Source organism: Protomyctophum bolini (assembly GCF_963924005.1).
Source record: "Protomyctophum bolini genome assembly, chromosome: 19".
In the NCBI taxonomy this organism is placed as follows: domain Eukaryota; kingdom Metazoa; phylum Chordata; class Actinopteri; order Myctophiformes; family Myctophidae; genus Protomyctophum; species Protomyctophum bolini.
In genome coordinates, this window is record NC_137880.1 from 41,129,521 (window position 1) to 41,143,277 (window position 13,757).

The 13,757-nt window shown below is 40.2% G+C and overlaps 1 protein-coding gene across 5 annotated transcripts; it reads left to right on the forward strand.

Moving 5' to 3' along the window:
- The first annotated feature begins 242 nt into the window (after positions 1–242).
- On the forward strand, positions 243–10,097 carry LOC308333919 (uncharacterized protein). 5 transcript variants are annotated; one of them, XM_080790450.1, is made up of 13 exons: positions 243–286; positions 394–466; positions 945–1,052; positions 1,325–1,437; positions 1,792–3,832; positions 3,965–4,047; positions 4,462–4,525; positions 4,995–5,045; positions 5,225–5,449; positions 5,870–6,186; positions 7,467–7,563; positions 7,991–8,089; positions 9,271–10,097. In XM_080790450.1, exons 9-13 carry the CDS (start codon positions 5,226–5,228, stop codon positions 9,335–9,337), a joined length of 804 nt encoding a protein of 267 aa, XP_080646576.1. In that variant the 5' UTR covers positions 243–286; positions 394–466; positions 945–1,052; positions 1,325–1,437; positions 1,792–3,832; positions 3,965–4,047; positions 4,462–4,525; positions 4,995–5,045; position 5,225; the 3' UTR covers positions 9,338–10,097. The 5 variants fall into 5 exon arrangements, with proteins under 5 accessions (XP_080646576.1, XP_080646573.1, XP_080646575.1 ...); XM_080790447.1 differs by having other exon boundaries at positions 4,462–4,510; XM_080790449.1 differs by having other exon boundaries at positions 4,462–4,510; positions 8,003–8,089.
- Positions 10,098–13,757: the final 3,660 nt, after the last annotated feature.

The following is a 13,757-nucleotide window of genomic DNA, read 5'->3' on the forward strand; positions in this document are numbered from 1 at the left end:
CTAATATAAATACGTTTATATGTAATACAATAAATAGATATGATTTTATATTTATATCGATACATCCAGCAGAGCCGAAGAGTTCTGATGATCCTCATGGGGGCTCCCCAGTCATTATTTTGTTTTATTTCACATTATATTGGGAAAGGTAATTTGGAATTGCGTCACGTCCGGTGCCATGTCCTTATTTGGTGTTGAACCAGCGATGGCTCACAACATTGTTTGTCAAGCCTCCGTGTAGACGGAAGGACATGAATTGTTTGAGAGAAGCGTGTCATTAACCAAGGTTTGTTTGTTTGTTTCTGAACCAATGTTTTACGTTCTTTGTCAACATTTAAGGTGTATGTTTGATTTGAATATGAGTTTAATTGATGCGATTTGTTTTTGTTACAGTTTGACTGCGTTTGTTGTTCATATGGGTTTCCTGTCATTCCATTCCCTTCATTCCCCTTATGCAGCCAGTGAGGTAAATCCATGTGTTCATCATGTATGCATTATATTGTCATGTTCGTTATGTTTATGTGCTTAAGTTTGCTCATGTACTGATCGTTGTTTATTCATTGGGTGTTCATCAGTTTTGACGTTGGTCTATTGAGAGAGTGAGAGCTCAATAAAATCATCAGTAAACAGAAACGACTGACTTGTTCATGGAGGGAGTGACACTATCCATATATAGCTGAAGCCTGTTAGCTTCACTCACCTCAGACCAATAGACTCATTTCACACAGCCAGACTCCAGAGTGAGCAGAGGGAGAGAGCACCTGTGTGTGTGTGTGTGTGTGTGTGTGTGTGTGTGTGTTTGCACCAGACCACACGGTATGAAATGTTGACTGTTTATGTGACTCTTATTATGTTTGTACTCTTATTGATTAAGCAGTGTTAAAGCCTGTGACATTTGCAGTTTTAGTGAACTTTTAGTGACTGAAGTTGTCTATTGTCTACAGTGCCTGTCCGTCACACTATGTGTAAATGTGACCATCGGTGACTGTTGATGTGCCCTGAGGTTCAAGTTGGTTATGCAGCCCTTTAGCACCCTCGATACGCGGAGTGAGGTATACATGATTATTTATTTGTCTAGTTTCCATTCGGAGTATATCATTCATGATTGTATTTGTTTGGTTGTGGTACTTTTGGTTATTGTGCATTTTCCTTGTCTTATAATTGAAATGACTTGAGTTTTCTATCACTGTATTTATAATTGACCATAAATTAACCATTTTTATTGTTGATTGTACTGCTGAAGTGACAAGTTTATTGCACAGATTTTAGTAGTCAAACTATGAGATTATTCGATTGTAACTGTATTTATTCTATATCCTTATAGTTTTCACGGTGTTGGAACAATAAACACACCCGTCGAGACCACCCAAACTTGTCATTCTTTCATCAATCGAGGGGCTGCAGTCATCATCAATCACCATCGACAAACAACTACAAGTGAGTAAACAACAAGACGCCCAAGTCCCAAAGTGTGAGCATGTTGTTGAACCGTATATCTCTGGTGATAAAAGAAAGGCATGGCAATGTAGGCAATGTAGGGCCAATGCCCTACATTCAAGTTGAAATCTTCACTCTGATACGGACACAAGTATTGAAATTGGATCGATTGGAAGGATCTAACCAGTAAAAGATTATATGAAAGAAATAAAATATTTAACTGGTTTATATTTTAGTTATAGATGGCAAGTATAATGTTAAGGAATATTTGTCTTATTAGCCAGAGATCCTTTTAAAATGTTTCTATTACTGTGAGTGATATGGTCAGCTTCTGATGTCTTTCTTTCTTTCTAGATGTAGATGGAGATGACTGTAGATGCTGCTGGAACACTGAACCTGGTCTCCTGTGTGAACCACCCCATCCTGGCTGCTGTCCATGTGGACATTATGAGTGTTTGTATAGAGAAAAGCATGGCTGAAGAGCTTTGCATATCAGTCGTTTCTTGCTGCTGCCAAAGTCAAATTGTGATATCTGTAGTGTTTAGTTCATGGCCACTTATGAGATGTAGATATAAGTACACCTGACTGGTGGAATAGCCTTGTGATACATACTGGGTGTGCTCTTTGGTCGTTCACAAAAATCACACAAATCAAGGGATGTCCGACAGTCGGTGTTGGATATTGTCCAACTCCTAATTGCCAATATCAACAGATACCGATATATATATATATTATATGCAGGCTTTTTCCAGTGGTGGAAACATAACTCAAACTTTTTACTTAAATAAAAGTAGGCAATACTGCAATATAGAAATACTCCGTTACAATTCAACATGTACTCGAGTAAAGGTACAAAGGTTTTGGTATAAAATGTACTTAAAATACCAAAAGTAATTATTAATAATGGCTCATTATGCAAAATGTCTCATCTAAAATGATCTAATCTCTCAGCTCAAGTTTTCAAATGTATAAAAATATTTTGAAAATAGCAGATCTACAAGCTCACATGTGTCTTATTGTATTGTGAGCTTGTAGATGTTTTTAATGTAAAATAATAAATAAAGTAAAATTAAGGGTTAGGGTTATTCATTTTTAATGCCTTTATCGGCCGATAATATCGGACATCCCTAACAAACATATATCAAACGTGTCAATACATTTCAAAGAATGCCACAACTTCACCAATAAATAAATAAACATCCACATGTTCCATAAATTAAATGCCACAAAGGTTTGCCGAAAAAATGAAGAAATTACAAAAAATAAGTTTCTTAAACATCTTCTGCCGTATGTCCATAGAACTTCAGCTCTGTTGCAGCAAGCCAGTACAATGTGTCATTGTCTAGGTCACCTAAGCCACGATCACCATTCGGTGGCCGGTATTTGGGGCAAATGGTCATTACGTGTTCCACAGTCTGTAGTGGATCCTCGCATTCACAGTGGGCACTGTCCGAGATGTCCCACTTCTGCTTTGAGGGTTGTCCACTCCTTGCAGGGGAGGTGCTGGCAAAGAACATATTTGGGGTCCTCGATGTATTCCACTGGTCCCTCTGTCTTGCCTTCACCCAGGATGCCTTGGAGGTGTCAGCTGGTGTTGTGTGGAGCAGTTCCTGGGCCTGTGTGGCAAAGGGGCATAGTGACTTGAGGCACGTGTGCTGTGGCAAAGGTCGCCGTGACTTGGTGTGTGTGTGTTGTGGCAAAGGGCACCGTGACTTGAGGCATGTGTGCTGTGGTGTCTCTGACGACCTTGTGGAGGAGATGGCTGGGATTCACTCAGCTGTGCCTTCTCAGTGAGGGCCAGCGTGGCTGTTTCTCGTCTGACCTCTGTTGGAGTGATTCCAGCGAGAACAGGCAGGCAGTTTGTTTGGGGTGGCCCATCCGGTGTTGAGGGCAGCATCCAGCTTCTTGACATGAGAGCTACGGCTCCAGACTGGGACACATTACTCGGGTCGTCTGCATAGCCAGACTTCATTGATGTTGTTGCAGGGAGGTCATGGATGTAGCTGTTAGTGTTGAACAGCAGTTACTGGTGTGGAACCGAAAAGCTTCACAAACATGCCAAAAATTCTAGTTTTGAACCTTTTTAATCTAGTTTATTTTCAAATAAATTAGTTTTTACTGTTTTGTGAAGCAACTTTGGGTACCTTGAAAAGTGCTATATAAATTGTATGTATTATAAAAAAAACAGACACACAGCAATTGTCGCCACACAGACATCACAAATTCCTATTGGCAGCAGCAACAAGTGAGTGATGTGCAAGCCATTCATAGACTATAACCACCATGTTTACCTTCCAGATGCTGCGAGGCTCAACCGGAGCCCCTACAGGTGGACATCTGCAGTTCTCGCTGTCCATGGATGAATCTGCATGGGGGGCTCTGAAGGCGGCTCAAAGTAAGAAACCACTTAGACTTTTCTATTACTGCGAGTGGTATGGTCGGCTTCTGTTTTAAATGTTCTCTATACATTTTGTGTATGATGTGAAAGGACACAATGTATGTATATCTGGCTTTCTTTCTTTCTTAGGGTGGATGGGTCGTGGTAGACGTCGTGGAAGGACAGAGATCCGTTTCAAAGCGGGGGTTTCCTCTGAGGACTTCTGATGAGCTGTGAGTAGGAATATTTCTTGTTGGGATGGATATCTGTTGTACTGTTATGGTACGAAGTATAGCATGGCAGTATGATTCCTCCTAGTGGCACTGGTTGAATGTCTGTCAGCTCTCCAAGCTAATCAAAGTCTTAATGACACTTTTTTTTAACCACTTCAACCCCAGCATCTCTATTCTGGGGGGAGCGTTCAGCCAAATTAGCAGATCTACAAGCTCACACCGCATTGCAACGTGTTGTGAGCTTGTAGATCTGCTATGTTTGGCAAATCAATTTGTGTAGAGTGAAATCGGAGCATATACCAAATGCTCTCTTTAAAGGTCTGTTTTATCAAATCTATAGAGGGTTTAAGTGGTTCTGAATATGCAGCTCAACAAAACAAAAGCTAATTTAGTCCTTATTTCTTTCTTTCTTAGGACGGAGATCTGTGTAGATGCCGGATGACTTCGGACCTGGGCCTGCCCGGTGAGGAACCGCACAGTAAGAACCGCTCTAGGCCTTTCACGATTATGAGGTTTCTTTTTACTGGACGATTATTGTCGCTCAATTAAATATTTAAGTGTGGCCCGGATGGTTAGCTCAACTGTCTGGGCACCTATGCTGCCAAGCCAGCCAGATGGTGTGCTGCGGGTTCGACTCCCGACGGCCTTTGCCGCGTGTCACTCCCCATCTCTTCCCCCTTTCCTGTCTATATACTGTTCACTATCAGTAAAGGCATAAAAAGCCACAATTGATCACGTCTAGGAATTTCAACAATTTAGGCAGTTCTCACATCCAGAGTGACTTTAAGCAACAACACATAGTAATGCATCAAATTCATAAACAATTGTCATCAAGAATAAGAAGTATAGACTATCCAGACTATTGGCAGCAACAACAAGGGAGTGATGTGCGAAGCTCTTTTCTATGAAGCCATTCATAGACGATAACGGCCATGTCTTTCTTCCAGATGTACTGCAGGTCTCTCCAGGAATCTGCATTCCTCTGAAGACGACTCAAAGTAAGACCCTGTTAGGCCTGTCAAAAAGAACCCTAACTGAAACGTTTATTACTGTAAGTGATATGTTTAGCTTCTGTTTAAATGTTCTCTATAAATAAAAGTTTTATGTATATATGTTGTGACGGGATAGAATATATATCTGGCTCTTGGTCACTCCCTAATCAATCTTTCTTTGTTAGGATGAAGATCGCGGTAGACGTCGCTGGAACGCGGCTGCTGGACAGGGAGTGCACACACACACACGCACACACACACACATACACACACACACACACAGAAAGGCTAATTTGGTGTGTTTTTTTTTTCTTTGTTAGAGATATCGATAGACGATCTGATGTTCCCTGGACAGAGATCCGTTCCAAAGCTCCCCCCCCGGGGGCTTCCTCAGAGGACTCTGATGAGCTGTGAGTAGGAATAGTTCTTGCTTGTTTCTGAGGATGGATAACTGCTTTTGTACTGTTATGGTACGAAGAATGGCATCATTTACAGTAATCCAAATGTTTTAAATATTTTAGGATAAATCTAAATCTGCACAATAGTTTGAGAGTCAATATCTCATATCATGAGCGTGCCTCTTGGTCTTTGTAACAACTTGAATACAAATTACAAAAGATGTTGAGGACTGTACATGTGTTGATGCCTCCTAGTGGCACTCTGTTTGAATGTCTGTCAGCTTTCCAAGCTAATCAAAGTCTTTGACACTTTTGTTAACCACTTCAACCCCAGCATCCCTATTCCGTTCAGCAAAAATAGCAGATCTACAAGCTCACACTGCAACGTGTTGTGAGCTTGTAGAGCTAATGGTTTCTTTCTTTCTCTCTCAGGATGGAGATCATAGACACAGCTGGAGCCTCTAGAGATGGAGATCTGCAGGTCTGTCCATGGATGGGAGGACGGAGGACGGAGATCTGGGTAGACGCTGGAGGACTTCGGACCTGGGCCTGGATGGATGGGAGGACGGAGGACGGAGATCTGGGTAGACGCTGGAGGACTTCGGACCTGGGCCTGGATGGATGGGAGGACGGAGATCTGGGTAGACGCTGGAGGACTTCGGACCTGGGCCTGGATGGATGGGAGGACGGAGATCTGGGTAGACGCTGGAGGACTTCGGACCTGGGCCTTCTCAGTGAGGAACTCAACGGTACGAACCGCTTTAGGGTTAGGGCAGGGCTCGAAATTAACTTTTTTACTTGGTAGCACTGGTGCTCCCAATTTCAAAATGAAGGAGCACCAGAAAAAAATTAGGAGCACCCACCAAAATCTAAGGAGCACTAATATGTAATCGATTTTTTACATTCATAAAAACAATAATATAACGTGTGGTTTACAAATAACATAAAATGACTAAAGTATAAAAATACATGCCAGAATTTAAAATGTAGTGTCCAGACTTTCTGTCCCTCATCCATCCATCTCTTCAAAGAGGCCGAGGCATCAAACATCTCCAGTTGAGGACCCTCGATCTAGTCTACACTGATTCCGGCCAGTCACATCACCCGTTTTCTTTTTCTTTGTTTTGTGTTTTTCACCTTCATAGCCTATTTAGATCATATAATTAGAATTTCTAATATAAAATAATTTCTATGTAAAACATGGTATTTATAGCTATGCCTACTCACTATGCCTACCACTTCAGTGCTGGAAAATTACTCTAATGTTATACTTAAGTAAAAGTAGCAATACTGCTGCTATGTAGAAACCAGGTAGAAACACTTACAAGTCTGCTATTCTCTCTCCCTCCCTCTCTCGCATTCCCTACCTCTCTCTCATTCCCTCTCTCTCTCTTGCAAGCGCGCGAGCGCACACACACGCACACACACACGCCGGTCCGCCTCCTCCTCTTTTACAAATTACAATCACAGAGTCCGTAGCGTACCGCTCCGGTCTTTTCTGAATCGCTGCCTTGAAATAATGTACTTTCTGACACATAGTGAAGTTGCGAGCCGAGGCGCTCTGGAATGTGAGCGATGCAGCGCTCAACGTTGTCCCGTACCGTTGTGTCAAAGAGTAGTTAACTACACACGTTGGTTTGTTAGCATCAAGTGCTAGTGCAGCTAGCAGACAGGAGTCTGCAGTGGAGTTGGATAGAGCGGCTGCGGCTCAGAGCGCCCGTTTTTCGAGAATTGATCGTTGTAGCCAGGCGCACCACAGTAATTATTTGTAGTAGCACTGGTGCTCCCAAATATATTTTTAGGTCGCAAAGGTTAAAATTCAGGCGCATTTGCGACCAAAATGGTCGCTATTTCGAGCCCTGGGTTAGGGCTTTTTTTAGGCTTCGTAAAAAGCCAATAATCGTCCGTTGCCGATAATTGGTCGATCCCTATTCTTAAACGTTACTGTAAGTGCATGTGTATGTTGCGACAGGACACGCACGCACACAGCAAAGCTAATTTGGGGTGTGTGTCTTTCGTTCTTTGTTAGAATGGAGATCTCAGCCGATGCCTGAGATCCGAAGATTTCCCAGGGTGTTTCCGCTGAGGACTTCTGGGTCGCTGGGAGGCTCGGACGGAGCTAGAAGGTTCGGTAGACGCCACTGGAACCTGTTTAGGCCTGTCAGAATTTAAGGTTTTATAATGGCCGATTTTAATTGTCTCTCAAATAAATTACAAGTAACAATTTAATTGCGTCATACTAACATTCTAAATAAAACTTTGGCTTTTGTAGGCTTTGTAAACAAAAAGCTGCACATGGCATAATTCAATAACTTTATACACTAAAAAAAGAGAAGTAAATTACAAAGTGACACATTTAGAGCTTGTAGATCGGTTGCTTGCATTATTTCTTTAAAATGTTTGACAATATAATGAACATTTTCAACATGGAGACGATTATGACTCTAAAAAAGTATCTCAAATACTTGGCGATTAGGTAATTGTGACAGGCCTAAATCCTTCTAGTTGTGTTTTTTTATATCATGTTCTGTAATCAGTTAGGGTTGACTATAGACTTTTTTTTAGGAACAAGATCATCATGCCGGTGAAGAGCACGTTTCTAGCCGATGGAGCAACTATTTCTGATCACCTTTGGAGTTCCATCACAGCAAGGTAACTATACAACACACGCACACACACTATGATCATGACATGACATCAGCTTGTGACTGCAACTTGTTCCTGTTCGCAGATGACTCGGCACTGCTAGTCTCGGACAGGAACAAACTGCAGGTTGAAAAGGCCCTCAGCTCTGAACTCGGTAGAATCTGCACCTGGCTCGCTGATAACAAACTATCTTTACACCTGGGAAAAATTGAATCCATTCTCTTTGGATCTAATAGTAATCTCAGCAAGGCAAATGGCTTCTTGGTTAGAGTTGGTGACAATGTTATCACACGTAAAGATGAAATTACCTACCTAGGTTCCATCCTGGAGGCTAATCTTTCCGGTGATAAAATGGCCACCAACGTAATCAAAAAAATCAACCAAAGAACAAGATTCCTTTACAGGATCTCCTCACTGGTCAACAAAAACACCTTGAAGACCTTAACAGGAGCCCTCGTACAAGGTTTCTTTGACTATGCATGCACCTCCTGGTACCACAGCACCTCAAAGGCCCTTAAAACTAGGCTCCAGACCTCCCAAAACAAACTGGTCAGGCTCCTACTTGGCCTCACCCCCCGAACCTACCTCACTCCTGCCCACTTTGACAGGTTGGAATGGCTTAGGGTCGACGACAGAGTACAGCATCTTGCAATGGGTCTGGTCCACAAGATTCGATACACCACCAAGATACCCATGTACCTGTCTAGATACTTCCTTTATGGTAACGAAGTCCACACCCACAACACCAGAGGGAGTGCAACGAATCATGTACAACCCAGATTCGGCACAAACGAGGGACTAAATTATTTTCACTCCTATGCCACCAAAATGTGGAACGCCCTACCAACAGTCATTAAGACATGTGAATCCCTTGACTCCCTTTTTCCCCTCACTGTATAAGTTTATTTTCCCTTTTTACCTCCTTTATGATGAATTCCTGTTCTGTTCTTTGACTATATAGAAGTGTCTTATTTGTACGTCTCTAAATGTTTTGATGAATTGAACATGGTGGACACTCTTGTAAACAAGTGTAATGCTTAATTGGGTCGTCCACTTACAGTTAACAGTCTTTGTATTGAGTTTGTGCTTTGTGAAATGTACTGTAATTCTGCAAACTGTTAATAAATATTTCAATCAATATTGTTTTATGAACAAAGTAGTAATGAGCATTTCTTTCTTTTCTTTAGGACGTTGCTGGTCTCCAGTGTGGCTCCATCTGGAGGTCACCAGGGTTCTGAGTCACTCAGATCCTGACTGGTAGTGGTGATATGTAGATGTGATCAATCAGGGCTCTAAACAATAAAATAATAAACCAATATAAATAACTAGATAATAATATAAATAAATGGATAAAACGAACGATAAAAAATAGATTATAGTAAAATAAAAGTAAATTAAAATAGTAAAATAAAAGTAAATTAAAATTAGTAATAGCATAGTAATGGATAAAATAAATATAATTAGTAATGTAGACAATAATACATAAAATAAATTAAATTATCAATATAGTAATGCATAAAATTAGTAATAACAGTAATACATAAAATAAATAAATGCATAAAAAATAAAATTAGTAATAACAGTAATACATAAAACAAATACAATTTGTAATGCATGAAGTAAAATTAGTAATAACAGTAATACATCAAATAAATACAATTAGTAATATAGTTATACATAAAATTAGTAATAACATAGTAATATATAAAATACAATTAATACATAAAATAAATTCAATTACTTTGTGTTATAGAATGACTTAAAAAAACAAACGCAAAATATCAATCACATCTACATATCACAACCAGGCTATATTGCCAGCAGGCAGGTGGACTGTAGACTCACTACAGCTGTCACAATGTGGTATACTTTGTTTTGACCCAACTGGCCTCCAAGGAGAGGCGAGCATGGAGCCGGACATCTGATGATACACGAGAGAAGACGCCATAGTCAAAAAGAATTGTGATAAAAGTAATATGTTTCATGTTGATTGTAATTTATGCATGATGCCATATATCTGTAAATATTCATTATTTTCTTGTTAATAAATTATTGCATTTATACCCGGGTGTCCGTTATGTGTCCATTACCCTTAGATCGAGCTGCCGCGGATTTATTTATTTATTTCCCAAATGGTCTAAAAATGAGTTATTTAGCATACTTTTACCAATGAATTATAGCCTATACACAGACAACGACTGATTAGCCTATTTTCAGTGGTGGAAAATAACGAAGTACAATTACTTCGTTACTGTACTTAAGTACACGTTTTGAGAATTTGTACTTTTATTTACTATTTTTATTTTTCTGTATTTTTACTTTTACTTCGTTACATTTACAAGTAAAAAATCTTACTTTTAATCCGCTACATTAAAATTGGACACCTTTCGTTACTCGCTACACATTTCCACGCGAAATATGCGCAATCTCCGCATTTTCCACATAAAGTTTATAAAGTCATCGCCTCACTCATTCGTTCACATTCACACAGAAGCATGGTGGTGCGGTGCGTTGAAAAAGCTGGACAAGAAGCGCCCGTCTCTCTCTCTCTCTCTCTCTGTCTCTCTGTGCGGTGAATAAATAACAGCGAGCCGCGCTGTGTGTGTGTGTGTGTGTGTGTGTGTGTGTGTGTGTGTCTGACGTGCGCTGCATCTGCTGGTTATTGCAGTTCTGTTTTCGTCACATTATGTGACGAAAACAGAACTGCAATAGCAGCAGATGCAGCGCATGTGTATGGGACTCACATACCGGTACACATCTTAACGTCAGGAATGCTACACGACTCACCCATCCAGGTGATTGCAATAAGAATCACTGTAGGCCGTCTTTACCGTGCATTGCATGTAAACGTCTGTCGAACGGGATGGTCGTTAAAGTTGATATCGGTTTCAACTTTATCCCCCAATAATGAAATCCACATTTGTGCATAGGCCTATAGCCTACTGTAGGCTTTTTACTCTATTTAGAAGACATTTTCAAGCTCTTGCTAATGAAATGATCGATTATTTTTATGGAGAAATAATTTACATGCATCTCAATGGGAGACAGTTTGCCCTGCAAAGTGGAGTGGGTGGGGCTTAATTAGTGAAGGGCTAATTATAATGCGTGAATTCATGCAATTATAATGTCTGTTTTGCAAATTGCAATGGCTCTCTCCATTCTCCCCTAAATCTGAAATATATTTTTGTGTGAGCTTGCTTGCACCCTGAGTTGTTTGTAATGTTTGTAATGATAATGAGTGGCCAGTTTAGTTATAGTGTTTATCCCAACACAAACATTAAATGCCATTGATAATGAATGGCCAGTTTCTAGTGTTTATCCCAACACAAACATTAAATGCCATTGATAATGAATGGCCAGTTTCGAGACGAGTGTTGAAATAAAGCCACTTTTGGACTTCATTTCTTTGTAGGCATTTTGAAAAGCATGTTGTACTTTTTACTTGTACTTTTTACTTGTACTTTGTAATTTTTACTTTTATACTTAAGTACATTTTTACACCGGGTACTTTTTGTACTTAAGTACATTTAATTTGAGGTACTTTTATACTTTTACTTAAGTAACTTTCTTAATGGGTACTTTGTACTTTTACTTAAGTAATTTTCAAGTAGAGAATCAGTACTTCTACTTAAGTAAAATATTTTTGTACTTTTTCCACCACTGCCTATTTTGGACGATATGGGTCTTTTCTCGAGTCAGTGTGTAGTCTCACTATAGTCTGTGTAGATTACCCGGCGGTGTTGCTGCCCCTCCCGGGAGTCGCGGCTCATGGCTCTTCACAGACGGCACAGAGACAGCAGTCACTCCGTTGAACGTGTCAGTGTTGCTGCAGTGGTGTGAACTGTGAACCGTGCGGGCACTGGTGGTGGTGCTGAGTTCTGACAGCCGAGTCACAGCTTCTTCTTCTGAATTACTTTATCTTTGCCTTGGAAAATACATTTTGCGTTTTGATGTTTCCCAAAACAAACCAGCGCGCTACTGTTTGCTACAAAGCGACTGGAAGCGGACGAGGTTTACAGACATACCAATAGTAGCCAATCATATGCTGATTAGTCCAGTTGCTGTATAGCCTACCTACCCGATCACCAGGGAGCAGCAACTACACACACACACACACACACACACACTACACACAATAGCCTTCTATATAATGCTGCGCACATATATTATTTATATTTAAAAAAATACCCAGCATAATTTTTGGGAAGGCTAAGCCTTCCCTAGCCTTACACACCCGCCGCCTATGGGCACTGTACTGTAGACATATAATACCTGGCTAGGTGAAAACAAAAGAAACCTGATTAGCATTTGAGTACTTTTAACACCTCTGAGAGGTTCACATTTTCGGAATTTTGCGACAGAGTCACAGAGGGTTAATAATTCCCAGAAAATCTGTAATGTTAATATAAAATGTCCACGAAAATCTTCATGGGGGCTAAAAGGGGCTATTTAATTCTTCATGGGGGCTATAGCCCCCACAGACTCGACGTCGTTGCAGCCGTGTATGTTACCATTCGGCTAAAGAGCCAGATCTAATAGGTAGATGTGTACAGCCTCAGCCACCCACTATAGCCTACATTGAAGGTGGAGTGTGCTGTGAATAGCGGATCTACAAACCCACAGCGCGTCACTGATGCAGCTCGTTGTGGGCTTGTAGCTCTGACGATAGCGCCCCTGGTGGTTAGTCTACCAACTTTGTGTAATGTAAATGTCAGTGTGTTTTTTATTAGTAATTGAATATTAGGACCACAATGGAAACACTGTTATCCTTTAGACCAAAGTCTCACTTTAAATCTGTGCTATATATATTTTTCATCTAATAAACGAACTAAAAAAAATACGCCATACTTAATGTATAACGAATTAACGAATAACGAATTAACTATCTAATTTAAAATAATCCATTCATTAACCTAATTTAATAATACTTTCGCCCGGTACATTTATGAACCGTCGTATAACGGTGCAGAGCGCCGAAAATAGATCTACAAGCCCACAGGGCGTCGAGGACGCAACGCAACAATCACACTGCTTTAAATTGGGCTGTGATGCAAAATGTATTGAAAGTGGGTATTAACGCCATCTGGCGGTAACTTTAGTAATGTGCGTTGTAAAATGAAAGCGTCGAAATTCTGCCGTTAAACGCTGCATTTCCGCTTACTCTTCAAAATAAAAAGCGTCAAAATTCTGTCGTCAAGCGCTGCATTTCCGCTTTTTCTCCAAATTAAAACGTGGAAGTTTGCGTTAGCTTTAGCTATTGTTAGTTTTATTTGCTCTTCATTCATATTAATACGTGTTGCATGTTTTAATGTTGTTCTAAAAGACAGAAGATTATAACACAAACTGTCGATTAAATAAAAAATGTTTTACAACAAATACAGTCTTGTTTTTTTTTATTCTTTTTGACATACAATCTGACAAGCTAGCTAGCTAGCTAGATAGGTGGCTAGCGGATGTAAACACGCCACGGTCACATTATGAAATAGAGACTTCCGGTCTGTTACACTCAAATCGGCGGCCCAGTGAATTCTGTAACCCTCAAGAGGTTGCGGTTTTCAAGCTGCGGTCCTGTGGTTAATATACATTTAGATGAATTCATGGTTGATGAGTGCCGAGAATAAGGATAGAAATAACAATAATATTAACAATAGTAAATGTTTATGAGATTTAAATA

Bases quoted from the DNA above. Each gene is read 5' to 3' on its own strand.
- LOC308333919 (XM_080790447.1), top strand. From the start codon at position 4,479: ATGCCGGATGACTTCGGACCTGGGCCTGCCCG. The intron at 4,511-4,994 runs GTGAGGAACCGC...TCTTTCTTCCAG, and splicing joins TTCGGACCTGGGCCTGCCCG to ATGTACTGCAGGTCTCTCCA. The intron at 5,046-5,224 runs GTAAGACCCTGT...TTTCTTTGTTAG, and splicing joins TCCTCTGAAGACGACTCAAA to GATGAAGATCGCGGTAGACG.